The sequence below is a fragment of the Scatophagus argus genome, chromosome 5 (assembly GCF_020382885.2).
Source record: "Scatophagus argus isolate fScaArg1 chromosome 5, fScaArg1.pri, whole genome shotgun sequence".
In the NCBI taxonomy this organism is placed as follows: domain Eukaryota; kingdom Metazoa; phylum Chordata; class Actinopteri; family Scatophagidae; genus Scatophagus; species Scatophagus argus.
Genome location: NC_058497.1, coordinates 24340909 through 24355372, shown reverse-complemented (window position 1 = coordinate 24355372; position 14464 = coordinate 24340909). Strand labels below are relative to the sequence as shown.

The following is a 14464-nucleotide window of genomic DNA, read 5'->3' as shown; positions in this document are numbered from 1 at the left end:
TAAGATAACCTTAAATCTAACTGTAATTCTGACCCAAACCTAACCTAAATGACAAAAACTCTATCTAGAAGCATCTCACTTTCCAAAAATATCCTAAATCCTCGATTGTTCTCACAGGGAGGGAAGCGCTCTCTTCTTCCTCTTTCAGGCTCTCACTGGATCCTTCACTGTGACGTCACGCAGTACGCACTTTACACACTGCACTGAGTCACTTCCACTCACTTCACCTCAACAGACTGAAACAACATCTGCAAGCAGGAGCAGCAGCCGACGCCCAGTTCTGAGTCGGCAAGACCACGAGTCTTAATCAAAACAGTCACCTTGCGGTCTGATAAACAACAGAGCAGCAGCAGCAGCAGCAGCAGCAGCAGAGAGACTGTCTATCATCCAGGCAGGACAGGGATGGCCACAGGAGGGGTGTCAAAAAGAACTTTAGCCTGTAATAGAGCTGGGCACTAAATTGTAAAGACACTAATAATCCCTGTGTTATATCACTATATTTTCTTAATGTTAACCTGTAGTGGTACCCCGCCTCTCACCCGTAGTCAGCTGGGATAGGCTCCAGCTCCCCCGCGACCCTGACGGATAAGCAGTATAGAAAATGGATGGATGGATGGATAACCTGTCGTGGTAGTAGATATGTATCAATAGGCATGTTTGAACACATAGACGTGTCTCTGTGTGTATGGTATGTGTACAGTATACAGCGTAACATCAAGCACAAGAAAAGTTGCTATTATTACTAGACTTTAATTATTACGCATGTAATTGGCACCAGGTGTATGTACCTGTAATATGTAGTGTTGTATGTATGTTGTATACAGTCGTATTTTAAATGTTTTTGAGGACAAAGGAGTAAATGTGAACAAAATGATGAATATAACAGAAATGTATTTTTTGTGAATATTAGTAATAGTAGACAAGATGTAAGGTACAGTAAGGTAAAAAAAGCACTAATCTGTTCTGTTTTATAACCTACCAAAGGAATATCGAAGCGAAAGGAACACACTGTCTCAATAAATTTATAAAACATTCTAGTATTATTAATGGTTTCCTATTATCAAAGATGGAATTACTGTTTAATTAACTGTTTGAAAGTGGCTCTTTATGTTTACTACAAATAGCAACTATATTTAAAAGGTAATAATCTCAGTGCAAAGATAAGGTTGTAGTCACTTTTCACTGCAGCTGTGAACAAACACCACATTACAACCTGACAGGCTGCAATGCCTCTGGTTCTTGAGTTGCTAAAGCAAGCTATGCTGCTGTTGGCCTTTCTCACAGAAGCATAAGAATAATCTGAATAAATTCACCCTCTATAGAAGAGCGAAATCGCCCGGGGATTCAGGAATAACTGATAGCACAGAGGACAGAAAAGCAAAGAAGTAATCTGAGGTCACACAGTGGGACCAGAGACACACGATAACTTCCTGCAGCAATATGTTGTGTTACTGTACAGATTTATCACTCTGGGAGTTGTGGTATTTGCATTGGGGCACATTTTGGCAAAATGCCACATAAACCAACGTAATTATCTGTACATTAAAGTTATCGGCTATAAAGAAGCCTAAACTGATTCGCTATAACATGCAACACCATGTCATAGCCCATACACTAGGCCGCTATTCTGCTTCTGAATCAATTTATCCTTTCAAAGTAGACAGCCAGCTCTGCAGGCACCATAGACACCTTTCCAGGCATGCATCATATAACACATGTAGGTGAGAAAAGGACATGAAGCACCGCGTCCCCCAGTCGGATCACTGCGGTACCCTGCACCCAAATGCAGGCCGGCGTCCCTGCAAAAAAAAAAGACCACCGTGCACCTCGACTTCTCGTTCTCACACAGGGAACGACGAAATAAAACGACATCCCATGGAGAAAGGAATCATCCTGTCGTGCCTCTACCGGCCTTACCTTCAGCTTCAGTGTCAGCTTTTTGGATCGGTTTTGTCCTTCTCTTATACCAAGACGTCGTGGGGCTGAATCGATGAGGAGAGCAGTTTATCAATGGAGGACGTTCCGCTTTTATTCCAGCAGGGTCTTCCCTTGAATAGTCCTTAGAACCGGAAAAAAACGGTTTGTCAGGGCAATTTCAGCAGCAGCCCGTGGAGCTTCTACCGTGGAAATACGACGCCTTGTCGCATGAAAGGGGCGCTGTGTGGCCGCCGGCCGGGGGATGCTGTCGGTGCTGAGGACGCGAGCCGGTGGAGGGTGATGATGATATCCATAGAGGTCCCCGTTTCCACCTGACACAACCTCTCCTTCCTCCTCCTCCTCCTCCTCTCCGCTGGTAATGCTGGAAGGAATATCAGCATCAGTGCGGCGAGCAGAGGGAGGGAGAGAGGGAGAGAGGGAGAGAGAGAGAGAGAGAGAGAGAGAGAGAGAGAGAGGGAGAGGGAGAGGGAGAGAGGGGGAGAGAGAGAGACTGTCAGTGATACATTTTAGCAAGAAGCCACAAGAGGCCGTGTTTGACATTTGACAATTTGAGATTTAAAGGTGAAAAAACCCCAAATGTTTTAAAATGACAACGCCAATTAAAAGAGGAACAATCACATATAAACATACGTGTGTGTGTGTTTAAACTGTTACCGCTCTGTTTTGTTAAACTACCAGCGTTAGCTTAAACGCGGTTTTAAGCTTGAGTGCTGCTAGCTAAACCGTTAGCCTAGAATTTAGGCTAAGTGATGTTGCGATGTTGACCTAAGTTTAGCATACCTGTGAACATGGTCGCTGAAGCGGTGTGACAGTTACGTGCTTGCCAACTTTTCCACTTAATTAATATCTCCTTGTCATTAAAATTAACCTAGACCATGTTTGAAGTCACATCCGCCCCTTTTTCAAGTTTCTGTTCCACGAAGAAGAAGTGGGCGGGGCTCCAGCTGTCGAACCAATCAAAATCTAGTTATTTCATATCTACTATCAGGCTACCAACATTTAAAATACTGAATAAATAAATAAATTATTAAAGACATTTTCTTCTGTTTTGTTAGTAATTTCCTAGCAAATTATGGTTCTTAAAATGACCCTGGCTTTCCCACAGTGAAATCTAGATGGTGTAATCAAATCTTTCACATAACCAGGGTCTTTTGCATTTATGTTTTCAGTAGCCACCTTAGCGGAGGGTGCTCATTTAGTTGCAGTTTCCTGTTACATTGCATTATACATTTCATGTGGCACACACATGCACAAAGCGATTTACATTTGTCCCATATGGCCTGCTCAGATCAAAAAATATTCTGGTTCATTTTCTTCCTATGGGAATTTGATTGTGGACACCTGATGCTAAGCGGCCGCTGATATTTTGTTAAAGGCCACTTTGACATGTGGATGGGAAGAACCGGAAATCAATTCACTTAGGATGTGACCAACTTACTGCTTATTACTTGTTATAGCTACCCCAATCAGCCTAATCTCTGCCAGGTAAGCAGTGTTGTGCTTCAATAAATTCTTATGAAGATGTAACCAAACTCACATACGAGTTTGTTGGGTAATTTAATCCCTCTTTAAATGTTGTGTATCTTTTAGGCAACTAGAGGTCAGGGAATTCTAAATCCTCATTTCTACATTACAAAAACAGTGAGGATTTGTGTAGTCTTTATTTGGAAAAAAATAATAATATTAGGCATTTGAGAAGTCGAGAAAGTGCACTTGAGGCCCCTCAAAGTGAATCTGTTTTGGAAGCCCTGAGCAGATTTATTAAAAAAAGAAGCACAGAAGCAGGTCAGCCTCCTCTGTGTGTTCACCACATCACAAGCACAACTTGTGTATATCACAAAACTGGTTTGACCTTTTCCCCATTCGCTGCTCAAGAGCCATGTGCTGTTCTTCTGCCCCTGAATCATCTCACATCCTTGACCATTCAGGCAGATATCCAGGCCTGGATGAATACGGGACAAATATTCCCAATTCAAACCTCACTCAACAGGGTGTCTCTGCAGTAGCTGAGTCCATATTACAATCTTTAGCTGAGCTTAGACACTCACTTTGGATATAGGCCTAAATTCAAACACGTTTAGGGTGAGAATGTCACTCACTTTGATTAAAACGAATTGCAATAAGACCTGCTTTGAGTCCCAAAACACTTTCAAGGACTGCCAAGGCAGGTAGGAAGCTGAGACTGAAAGCATGAACAGACCTGATGAGCCTCTCTGCTGTTTGAACAGCGTGGCTCCTTTAACGCTCCGTGCGTGAGGAGGAGCCTCCAGCGCCTCTCTTCCTGTTACCTAAAGGAGGCGTGTCTACATATGTCAACCGTGATCTTTGGGGGAAAATATCCTCTGCAGCTGACACTGAAACCGCGCACTTGTTGGTGTGTCGTGCACATCGCTTATTGCAAATAATGTCGGAATGCATCAAAAACGTCGCGATATTTGGAGCCACGGGAATGACCGGGCTGGCGACCCTCCCGCAAGCGGTGGCTGCAGGTGAGGAATGACGGGATAAACGGGATTGATCAGTTATTGGCGCTTTTTCCTGGTGAAACAGGGTCACAGGGGTCCCAGAAGGTTCATATGGAAACATAAACCTACACGGTCATTTGAAGTTTGCATTACAGACAAAAGTATGTTTTGTTCTGGTTAAAGTTTTCGATTGGACTCCAGTCACACTGATCAGCCCAGTCGTCTGCCCATCAACAGGGCTCAGAGAGGGGGATGAACTTCAGCATGTTAGTCCCCCGTCATACGAATCGATCAATCAGCTGTTAAACATCAGTCTGCAGTACTGGTTAACAGTAGCTTTACACCAGAAATGATCCATAATGAGATAAAAAGTGTCTAGTTGTGCACATGTACTTGAGTGTAGCGCTGGGCGATTAATCAATATAATCAATAACGTGATATTAGAACAATGCGTGGGATTGCGATGATCGTGAAATTGTTTATTGTAATTCAACTGTGTGTTTAGTCATAATCTTTTTCTCAAAGTTTCCTTGTGGGTAAATGTTTTTTGTTTTTTTAAAGAAGAATTACCGGATATGTCAAAATAAAACCAGCCTTATTTTAATTTACACTTTAGAAGATTGTTGCAAATATAATATGCTAATCTCATGTATTCTTAAAGTAAGCACTGAATGATTTAGTTTTCACTTATAAATCATCGCAGTGGAATAAGTTAACATCAGTTCCTGTTGTTATTTCCTCCGTTGTAGGTTGAAACTCCTCGAAGATTTTCAAAAACAGAAGGAGAAAGACTGACAGATACACTCACTCAAATCTCTTACACAAACACATCGTGTCATATGAGTAATTTGATTATGCAGCATTTTCTTTCTCCCTCCTCACCATGGCGCAAAAAAAAATGTCGAGTCATGTGGGATTTAACAGTTGAGCATTTTGCTGAGTCACAGCAGGATCAGGCTGATAGAAGAAGATGTTCATTATCTCTGTTGTACAGGAAGGGTGGGATCACCTTCATGTAGTCAGTGAAGCTATTGTGGACCTTTAGCTCCAATATAAAGCAGTTTAAGTCACGACATGCTGTAGAATTGTAATATCAATCTATCCATATTTACAACACATGCCGCAGCTACAGCACTACAGCCAATCAGGCGAAAGTGTCAGGGAGGATGCCAACCAGGTGAACTGGTCGGCTGTCAGTGTGTCACCACAACTCGTCAGTCTTCCATTTCTCCTTCCACTCGTATGTCCTTAGTGGAGAATTTAAATGAGAAAATGGAAAGTGTGCAAGTATATGAAATGTGTGATGGTGTTAGTGTTAGTCTACTGAAAACACTTAACATGTGACACTGATTTCACATCTGAAAATGTAAACTGTAGGCCTTGTGTAGAATCTGAAATGCACAGCAGACGGCGAGTGGTATGTGGTGTCCAGGCAAAAATACATTCAACTAAAATGATAAATGAGGCCTCCTGCACTCACACTGATGCCAGCTGGTCATTGTGCAAAGATTACCTATAAGACTGGAGTAGCTCCTAGATGAAACACCAGATTACACTTACATAGATTACATTTTCAGGTGTCATTACATCACTGGACGCTACAGGACAGTTATTTGATGTTGTCCATATGTCCTCCCTCAGGATACAGTGTGACGGTGCTGGTGCGGGACCCTGGCAGGCTGCCCGCTGACCACAAGGCATCACGAGTGGTGGTGGGAGACGTACTCAATAAGGAGGATGTGAAGAAGACCATGGAAGGCCAGGACGCTGTGATCATCATCCTGGGCACCAGGAACGATCTCAGTAAGGCTCTCCAGCTTAAACAAAGACTCACGCATTAATATAAGAGACCATAGACATACATACATACATACATACACCATAGTTATTGCATTAATCAAATGTATTGTTTAATTTGTATTTTTCTTTTATTGTGCAATCGGCACATTTCCCGTTCCTGTGCTTTTTGTATTTTTTGTGTGCTGAAGCTGCAGCATTTCTCTTAATGTTGTTGCTTTGGGCTCTTCTCACATGTTATCTCTGATTTCTCACTAGACATGTTCTCTCACATAACTGGCCCATGTTCACCTTTTATGAGGAGGATTGTACTCTTTTATGGTGCAGTAATGTAAAACATTCACTAGAGGTCACCACAAGTCTTTTACAACACACGGTATCAATGACACAATTCCTCTAGTCAGCATTTCCTTGATTCGATAAATGAGCCACAGATTAACTGCAGACAAATCAAATCGTGTAAAAAAAAAACAACAACTTGGAGACAACGTGGATACAAAAAGGGCTCAAAACTATACTCAAGCACAGTTTACACCCTCCACCTCAGTGTGATTCTGTGATGTGATCTGTGCTCGTCAGGCCCGACCACCATGATGTCTGAAGGCACCAAGAACATTGTTGAAGCCATGAGGGCTCGTGGGATCCGCAAGGTGGTCGGCTGCATGTCAGGTACGACTCACCTTTATCAGAATTGTATCAGTGGTCCAAACAAAACTGAAACTACAAATCCAGAGAAGTTAATAAAGATTTGATTTATGTGACAAACATATGGGTGAAGGAGATGATGGGAATTAAACTCGCCTACTTTTTCTGCTTCTCTTTTTTCTCCACTTATTTTCTCTTCACAAGGTTTTATGTCTTAATTGAGTCCTTTTCCACTTATTCTTTTCATTACTGAATGAATTTTTTTTTATTTTCTTCCTCTCTTCCCCTCTTTTCTTCCTCCCTTTCTTCCCATTTTCTTTGTCTTTATCCTTATCCCTCCCAGCCTTCCTGCTGTGGGATCGCTCCAAAGTCCCGCCCCGTTTGCTTCCTGTGACAGAGGACCATGACAGGATGTACACAGTGCTGAAAACATCAGGGCTGGACTACGTGGCCGTCATGCCTCCTCACATTGGTGGTCAGTAGGAAGTAGAGACTCAGTGCTTAATTACAAGCAAAAGTCAAAGAAAACTTTCAAAAAGTACTGCTGACACAAAAGTTTGCCATAGACCAGGGCTGTTCAAGTCCAGACTCAGTTGTGCCACATTTTAAAACCAGGAAATGTAGATGGGCCACACATTTTCAGCCCTTCAACATTGTTTTTTATGCCTGTCTCGTTACCCTCAGATGACCTTCCTCTGACGGAGCGTTACATGGTGACAGAGAACATGCTAAAAGGAAGAGCCATCTCCAAACACGACCTGGGACATTTGTTCGTCAAGTGTCTGTCCACCTCAGAGTGGGACGGCAAGACTGTCGGAGTGTGGGGAGAGTATAAATAATCCTGAACTACACAGTGACGGAGTTCACCAACCGCCATTTTTTTATTTCCACCAAAGACACTGCAGAGAAAGTATTTCTTTATGCTGAGACTAATAAATAAAGGAAGACATGATCTGCCTGTGTAGACTCAAACTACTTGTGTTGTGATCATTGCAGAAATTTCAATTTTATCATCAGCTGCCATCAGAATACTTTTTACATGGTTCATGATTTGTTTTCTGCCTTTGAACATTGTGTCAGGTGATGCTGCCCGTCACTGCTCTGATTTACAGAAGGCCTGTTTTTGTAGCTGTTGAAAATAAAAGACCTTATTGTGCAAAAAGTTGTGCTGGAAGACTAAAGTGTCACGTGAGAGAGCAGAGCTGCAAGTTACTTGTTGCTAGAGTGACAAAACCACAACAAATGATTTTATCATAATCTTCTGTACAGTTGTTTGTGTTACAGAACAAGAGAAAACAGTTTTAATAGAGTAGGTCGGGGGTAATAGTTTATTCAGATATCCTTCTGGGTGCTGTTTCTGTTAATAATAGTTAAAACAACTAGTAAGCCTACTCTGTGATTCTCACCTTTAACTTTAAATGAACGATTATTTTAAAAATCAACTGTGATAAAAGTTAGTTTCCAGCTGAAAATAAATGAAAAAATGAGAACTCAAATTTACATTCATGCATGTAGCTGTAGCTTTAAAGGATGACAGCTTGTACTTTTACAGTAATTGGGTTTTTTATCTTATTGTTATTTACTTACTGGTAATTTTATTTTATTTTAGGACTTGGGACTTAACTTTGGATTGAAAATGCTTGTGGTGGGACAATTTGTCTAAGCTCTGTCTCCTACAGTTCACCTCATGGGAATCTGTCCTATGAAAGGACAGTCAGATGAGTGGCATGTGTAGCTGTTGTGCAACCCTCTCTGTGAGGCAAAGGACAGGCAGCATAATACCGGAAACCGGCAGTTTTTCCTTCAGAATAAAACCTTAAGGCCAACTTTAGCTCCATCCTATTGGAATTTACTTCCACTTTGGCATACAGTATAAACAGTACATTGTTTAGCTCATAATTTTACTAATCATGTCAGCTGTTATATGTGCTCTTATATTTGAGCTCAATTGTTCAGAATAGCATATGGTATGATATGGAAACTTGGATCCTCCTGCACATATACACTAACAATAGATTTTACAGTCAAATAGGACACTTCTTATGTCCAGTATTTTCTTGATGTGACAAAATGTTATTCATGTTCATAGATTCTGGGTTTTTTTTAGTGCAGATGAAGTTTTTAGTTCAAAAACCATATGATTTTTGCATTATTGTTTAAAACAATAAGAGTCAATGTTTAAAAAAACAGCTTTTGTTGATTTTTGTACTTTTATTTTGAACGGGACTGCAGGAAGTTGTGTTATGTTCAGGTACCTTTATGTTTTTCTTTGCCGTCAGTGGCAGAGGAGGAGCTGACTCGCTGGCTCTTCGTGTGACGGAAAGGCAAGTGGTGGAAATTAAATCTACACAGTAAACTTAGCGATGTTGATGTTTTACGACAGTACAAGTTGTGTCAATTGACCGTTTTCCTCCCTGACGACCGTTACTACTCTCAGGTAACTAGTTAACTAGTTAAATGTCTGCATATGAAATTAGACTGATTAGGAGAACTGCACTTTTTAGGTTGCTTTTTTCCTTGGATGTGTACATGTGCAGGACCCTAGTTTTTAATGTTTTACTCTGTCATCATCATATAGACATTGTGAAGGAAATGTGCACATTTTAATTTTTATTGATCGCATCAGTAATAGTCTAGTGCCCCTTTCTTACAGTAACTTAAACAAAATAAATAGAAAGTGTAAAACCCAACTCAGTGACTGTAAAGTAGTCTTTTAAACCTATTATCATCCTTAACATTCAAAGGCAATGTGGGTATGGGAATTCCTTTTCTGACGCTTATGTAATCATTTAGGAATTAGTGCTATGCAAATTATGTAATATCAAGCTGGACAATATGGTTCTTGCGTTAATAAATCAGGGCGATGGTGAGGTGTGCATATTTTGTGGATCGTATTTGCCGTATAAATGGTTTAAAGCGCGTTTCATTTGGTTCTGTAATGTAAAATTGATCTGATGGTATGTTAAGTATACAAACTCCGCTTCCCATGATGCACTTCGACACATCCAAACCCCCAACTGTAAACGTTTTGGCGTGAAACTCAAATCGCGAGCGGGAGAAGATCGAACCAGTCGGTTAGCAAAACAAATTTTTAGCTTGAAACCGAACGAGTCGTTTTAACTTGTTTTAAATCCCTGGCTTGTTTCTGAATGAGTTGAGTAAAAGTGGGACGTTAAATAGGCTTTTTGAGTCCGAGAAGGAGGAAGAATAACGACATACTGAACAGCAGCCGTGTCGACTAAACCTACCGAAGAGAGACGGGAAGTGATTCAACAGGTCTGCTTGCTTCAAGATGTCCTACTTTTAAACTGTGTTTAAAGTTTACCCAAAGTTGGTGGTTTAACTAGTTACGTCACTCGTTTTTGCCGTCTGAATCGAGCTGATTCAAATCAGTTTAAGTTGATTTACCTTGTATGTTAACGGCTGGCTTCGAGAAGTTTTTCCCTCCTAACTAACTTAGAGGATGAAACTGGCTAACGTTACAGCCCCGAACCCGCATAAGCTAATGCAGCTAACTGGACTTAGCTAGTGTGCATAGAAAACCTTAACATGATCACATTAAGGTAACACGATTATTTAAAATTTCAACAGCCGTCTTAAACTATTTTCTACACCTTTTTGTCAGGTAATTGACAGTTGTAATAAAAACAATCAGGAAATCCAGTTAGACACACCGAATATAAACTTAATGAACTGTTTAATCGGACGTTTCCTTGCTTGAAACTTCCTTACTTGTTTACCACCTTGTCATTTTTTGCTGCTGCAACTGAACATTATCTTTATATTACTTATAGTAGGCTTTAGGATTAGACCAAGACAAATGTTTACCACAGTCTGTCCGAGCCCAAGGAGATGTCCGAGAACAACACTCCAAAAATGTGATGGAGGATAGCAAAAACAACAAAACAAAAAAAAGCAAGCAAATCCAGCTAATCCTTGCAAAGCCTTTATTTGTACTAGATTACATTTTCAGTTATTGATTTGCTGTTTAACAATTGCTTGTTTCACTGAACATTTTATCATATTTATTTCTGTGGTGTTTGTGTTGTTTATCAAAATATTTTTGATATTCAGGTTTTTGAGTTTCAAAATATTCTCTTTTTTAAATCTACAAAATGTTAACAGTAGATGAATTTTAGCTATTTTAACACTTCATACCTTCCTCTGCAGTTTGAAGATGATCACAAAGGGGCAGAAGCGCAAACTCCCCCCAGAAGATGTGGAGGTTTCAGACAAGGGCAGCCCTTTCTGGGAGAGCCAGCGCCAGTTTGTGTTCTCCGTTTCCCTGAACAAGTATCAGCGTGGTCAGGAACTACCTGAACCCAGTCTGCGGCGGTCTGTTCTGATAGCCAACACACTGCGGCAGGTCAGCCTGGAGGCTTGTAGGACGCCTTCTGTAGACAGGGAGCCACCACAACCACCTTGTAGCTCTCCAGCTGCACTCCAAGAGAGTATTTTCAGTGCTGCAGCAAGACACCATTCCTCAGTGATGTTTGGTAGCAGTCACTCAGCCCTTGCTGGCTGCCCTCTGGTTTCTTCAAATTACTTGCCAAATTTTGCTGCAAGCAGGTCTCCAGCAAGCTGTCCCTCAAATGTCTCTCTGTCTGAAAAAGACGAAGATGAGGACTGGGGATTGATGTCCATGGATCATGATTTCTCCCTTTCAGCTGCCATTTCCTCTATTCTCACTGCACTGGACTCTACCATTGATGGGAGCCCACAGGCAGCTCCACGGACCCCTCTCAGGTCCTTGGAGAACCTGTCGGGGCCATCTGAGGAAGGTGTGGCATGGGTGAAACAGGGAGTCAGAGGTTATGGTGGAAGCTGGGAGCAACAGGAAGAGGGCAGGGTGCGGGAGAGCAGCACAGAAATGATGAGGTCCAGCTACCTCAGTGATCTTACTGTGGAGGATCTGTTCCAGGATATAGACACGTCCCTGCTGGAGAGGGACATGAGTGTCCTTGGGCTCAGAAGCAGTGGAGCTGGATACCCGGCTGGGGATGACCTTTTACGATACCTGCCGCCTTCCTCCTCCTCCACGCACACCCTCTCCCTCTCTCTCAACCAGAATCTGAAGTGCCTCCCCTCATTCTCCTCATTCAGCCCATTGTCTTCCTCATCCCCTTCTTCACCTTCTCTTTCTTCGCCACCCTTTTCTAGTCAGAATCACATGAAAGAAGGACTTGAGCTGGAGCATCTGATGGAGATCCTGGTGGAGTCCTGATACCCTCATCATCATCACACTGTAAGAAATAAACATCGTTCATTTGAGGACAGAAACTCTCAAAGCAAAGGACTTAATTATCAAACACATCAAATATTCACTTTGTTATTCTTATATATTGCTCCATAAATGGTGTGTTAGGGTCTTTAGAAAGTAGTTAACATGTTGTAGCAATGGTTGATGTGCTAGCATGAGGAGAAGCTGTGATGCATCTGACATCTTTTTGTGCAACATGAAGGGTTTTCTACCTAAAATGGAGGTCGAGTCATACTGAAGACTGTGAGGGAAGTAAGCCAGATAAGGCTGTGCTCTTGCTTAATGACTAACCAGTGAGTCAGTGAATAATGAACTGCTGAAAAACATTGTTACTCCAGCTTCCAGTGACTCAGCTAATTTTAAACCCAGGAAGGGATGGGCCTGATGAGAGAGCAGGATTCATTCAGCAAATGAGAATTTGTCAGGTAATTGCTGTTGGCGGAGAGTAAATAGCTTCTGCAGTGGTGCCCTAAAATTCGACAAATGCATCACAGCTTCAAGTAATCCTGTGTTCACATTGAACATACTGGTTTAGATGGAGCGAGAGAAGAAGCCAGTGTTGGTGTTGATTCATGCAATGGACTGAACGCTGTCTGAAACATGGGATAAATCCCATAAAATACAAGTGTAGAATGTTGACCTGAGTTCTGAGAGAATGCGATTTGGCTGGTGTTGGTAGGAGAATGGTTGAAACACTAATTTTATAGGTCAAATCTTCTGTGAGGAAATCCTTTATACTCCTATTTATTTATAGCGAGTTATAACAGAGATGTGTTATCAGGTCAGAACTTCAACCAGAAGGAGCACCCAGGAAAATGTGCTTTCTTCTCATCAAAACTTGCATATTTATGATATCAGGTGGTTTTGCCAGAAGAAATCCTTGAGAACCACAATTTTGTTCTGTTACAAAAATATTTTTAAGTGTGTATCATTTTGCAGGTCATCTTAAACTGGGGGATTTTTCTTTGTATTCTTCAGTTTATCATCAGTTATATTTCAGTCACCAGTAATGGGAGATAGAGTACGATACATTTCATGAATGTATCCTGTGTTAGCAGCAAAGATGGTTATTCATTACACTTACTGCCTGAAAAGACTGGCTTTCAACTGTCCCATGTGAGAGGTGGAACAAGTGAAACTGAAAGAAGTTGTGTCTGAACTGTTCCTCTCTGAGACAGACTGATTGCAGCTGCAGCTCAGGAACCGCATGGTAACACGTGGTTGTTCTGAAACATGTGCGTGCACAGTCCAGCTCAGCGTATTTAATGTGTTTTTAATCAATGCTTTTATTCAAAGAGCCTTTACAGTGCTGTGATTGTATACAACACATCCTCATGGAGTTTAATGTGACTGCACAGAGTCACTGTAGGTACATTAACTGAAGTCACAACCACTACACGACAACTTCTGTTGTGCAGATGAAATGTTATCGATCGTTCGGCATTGCAGGCTGAGCCACGTTGGCCCGAGCAGTCCGGACGGTGCTGACCTCCACCCTGAGAACAACATCTTCACACGTCTGGTTTACATCTGAATTGTTGCACTTTTGTTAATAATATGCATTTCTAAGTGTCAGTCATGCAAGCATGCGGTTTGTGTGTTCACTGTATTTAGGAAGCATTAACATTACAGGTGACATTTGGACAAATGATTCCCTCTCAAACCAACACTGCTGAAACGTGATGGTGGAGACGCTGAGATGAATTGTTTGAGGAAGCAAGTGATGCCTGTGTCAGGTTTTTGTATCCTGTTTCTGGGTCAAAGTTGCTCTCTATGCAATGGTCCTTTCTGAATATCTACTGCAGTCTCAGACTATTTATAAATGGCCTGTTATGTTAAGTAATTTATGTCATAACTGACAGTTCACTAATGGTATATTAATATACCGTCATAGCAGTTATTTTATTTTTTGTACAATGTTTCAATGGTTATTTTTAAACTTGAGGGCAAAATGTCCAGATACTATGAATTTAGACCCTTTGTATACTGATGTTTATAATAAAACACAAAAATGACATCATGTTGTATTTTCACTGTTAAAGTGATGTAATGCATGAAGGGGGGGGGGGGGTCGGTTGCATAAATCTGAAATAACTTCACAGTCCAGACCTCAATCCAGCCTGAGCCCTCACAGACGGGACTAAAACTCACTAATACGTTCGTGACAGATAACATCCACAGTCATGTTGCAATATAAATAAGCCAATCACTTTGTCTAATTGTTTTATATCATTCGGAATCATTTCAAACACTTGATTCATAAAAAAAATGTCTAAAACATTTAATAACACATACTATTTATATCTAATTTTACTACATAAATGCAGTGTGAAGAACCACATTCACTGCATTGTTTTTC

At 41.2% G+C, this 14464-nt stretch overlaps 3 protein-coding genes across 9 annotated transcripts in view; 2 read left to right on the top strand and 1 right to left on the bottom strand.

Moving 5' to 3' along the window:
• LOC124059691 (spectrin beta chain, non-erythrocytic 4-like) overlaps positions 1-2299 on the bottom strand; it is a 59237-nt gene extending 56938 nt beyond the window's left edge. For all 6 annotated transcript variants that reach the window (XR_006843415.1, XM_046389930.1, XM_046389931.1 and 3 more), the window contains exon 1: positions 1918-2299. The gene's annotated coding sequence lies outside the window, so the exon portion shown is untranslated. The remainder of the gene's footprint in view (positions 1-1917) is intronic.
• A 1923-nt stretch (positions 2300-4222) lies between these two features.
• Positions 4223-7797, top strand: blvrb (biliverdin reductase B). The gene is made up of 5 exons (XM_046390200.1): positions 4223-4427; positions 6045-6206; positions 6780-6869; positions 7189-7320; positions 7530-7797. The coding sequence occupies exons 1-5, from the start codon at positions 4343-4345 to the stop codon at positions 7682-7684; spliced, it is 624 nt and encodes a 207-aa protein (XP_046246156.1). The 5' UTR covers positions 4223-4342; the 3' UTR covers positions 7685-7797.
• Positions 7798-9135: 1338 nt separating this feature from the next.
• Positions 9136-14122, top strand: sertad3 (SERTA domain containing 3). Of its 2 annotated transcripts, none has more exons than XM_046389928.1 (2): positions 9136-9282; positions 11016-14122. In XM_046389928.1, exon 2 carries the CDS (start codon positions 11023-11025, stop codon positions 12067-12069), a length of 1047 nt encoding a protein of 348 aa, XP_046245884.1. In that variant the 5' UTR covers positions 9136-9282; positions 11016-11022; the 3' UTR covers positions 12070-14122. The 2 variants fall into 2 exon arrangements, with proteins under 2 accessions (XP_046245884.1, XP_046245882.1); XM_046389926.1 differs by lacking the exon at positions 9136-9282 and adding an exon at positions 9685-10121.
• The last annotated feature ends 342 nt before the right edge of the window (positions 14123-14464 follow it).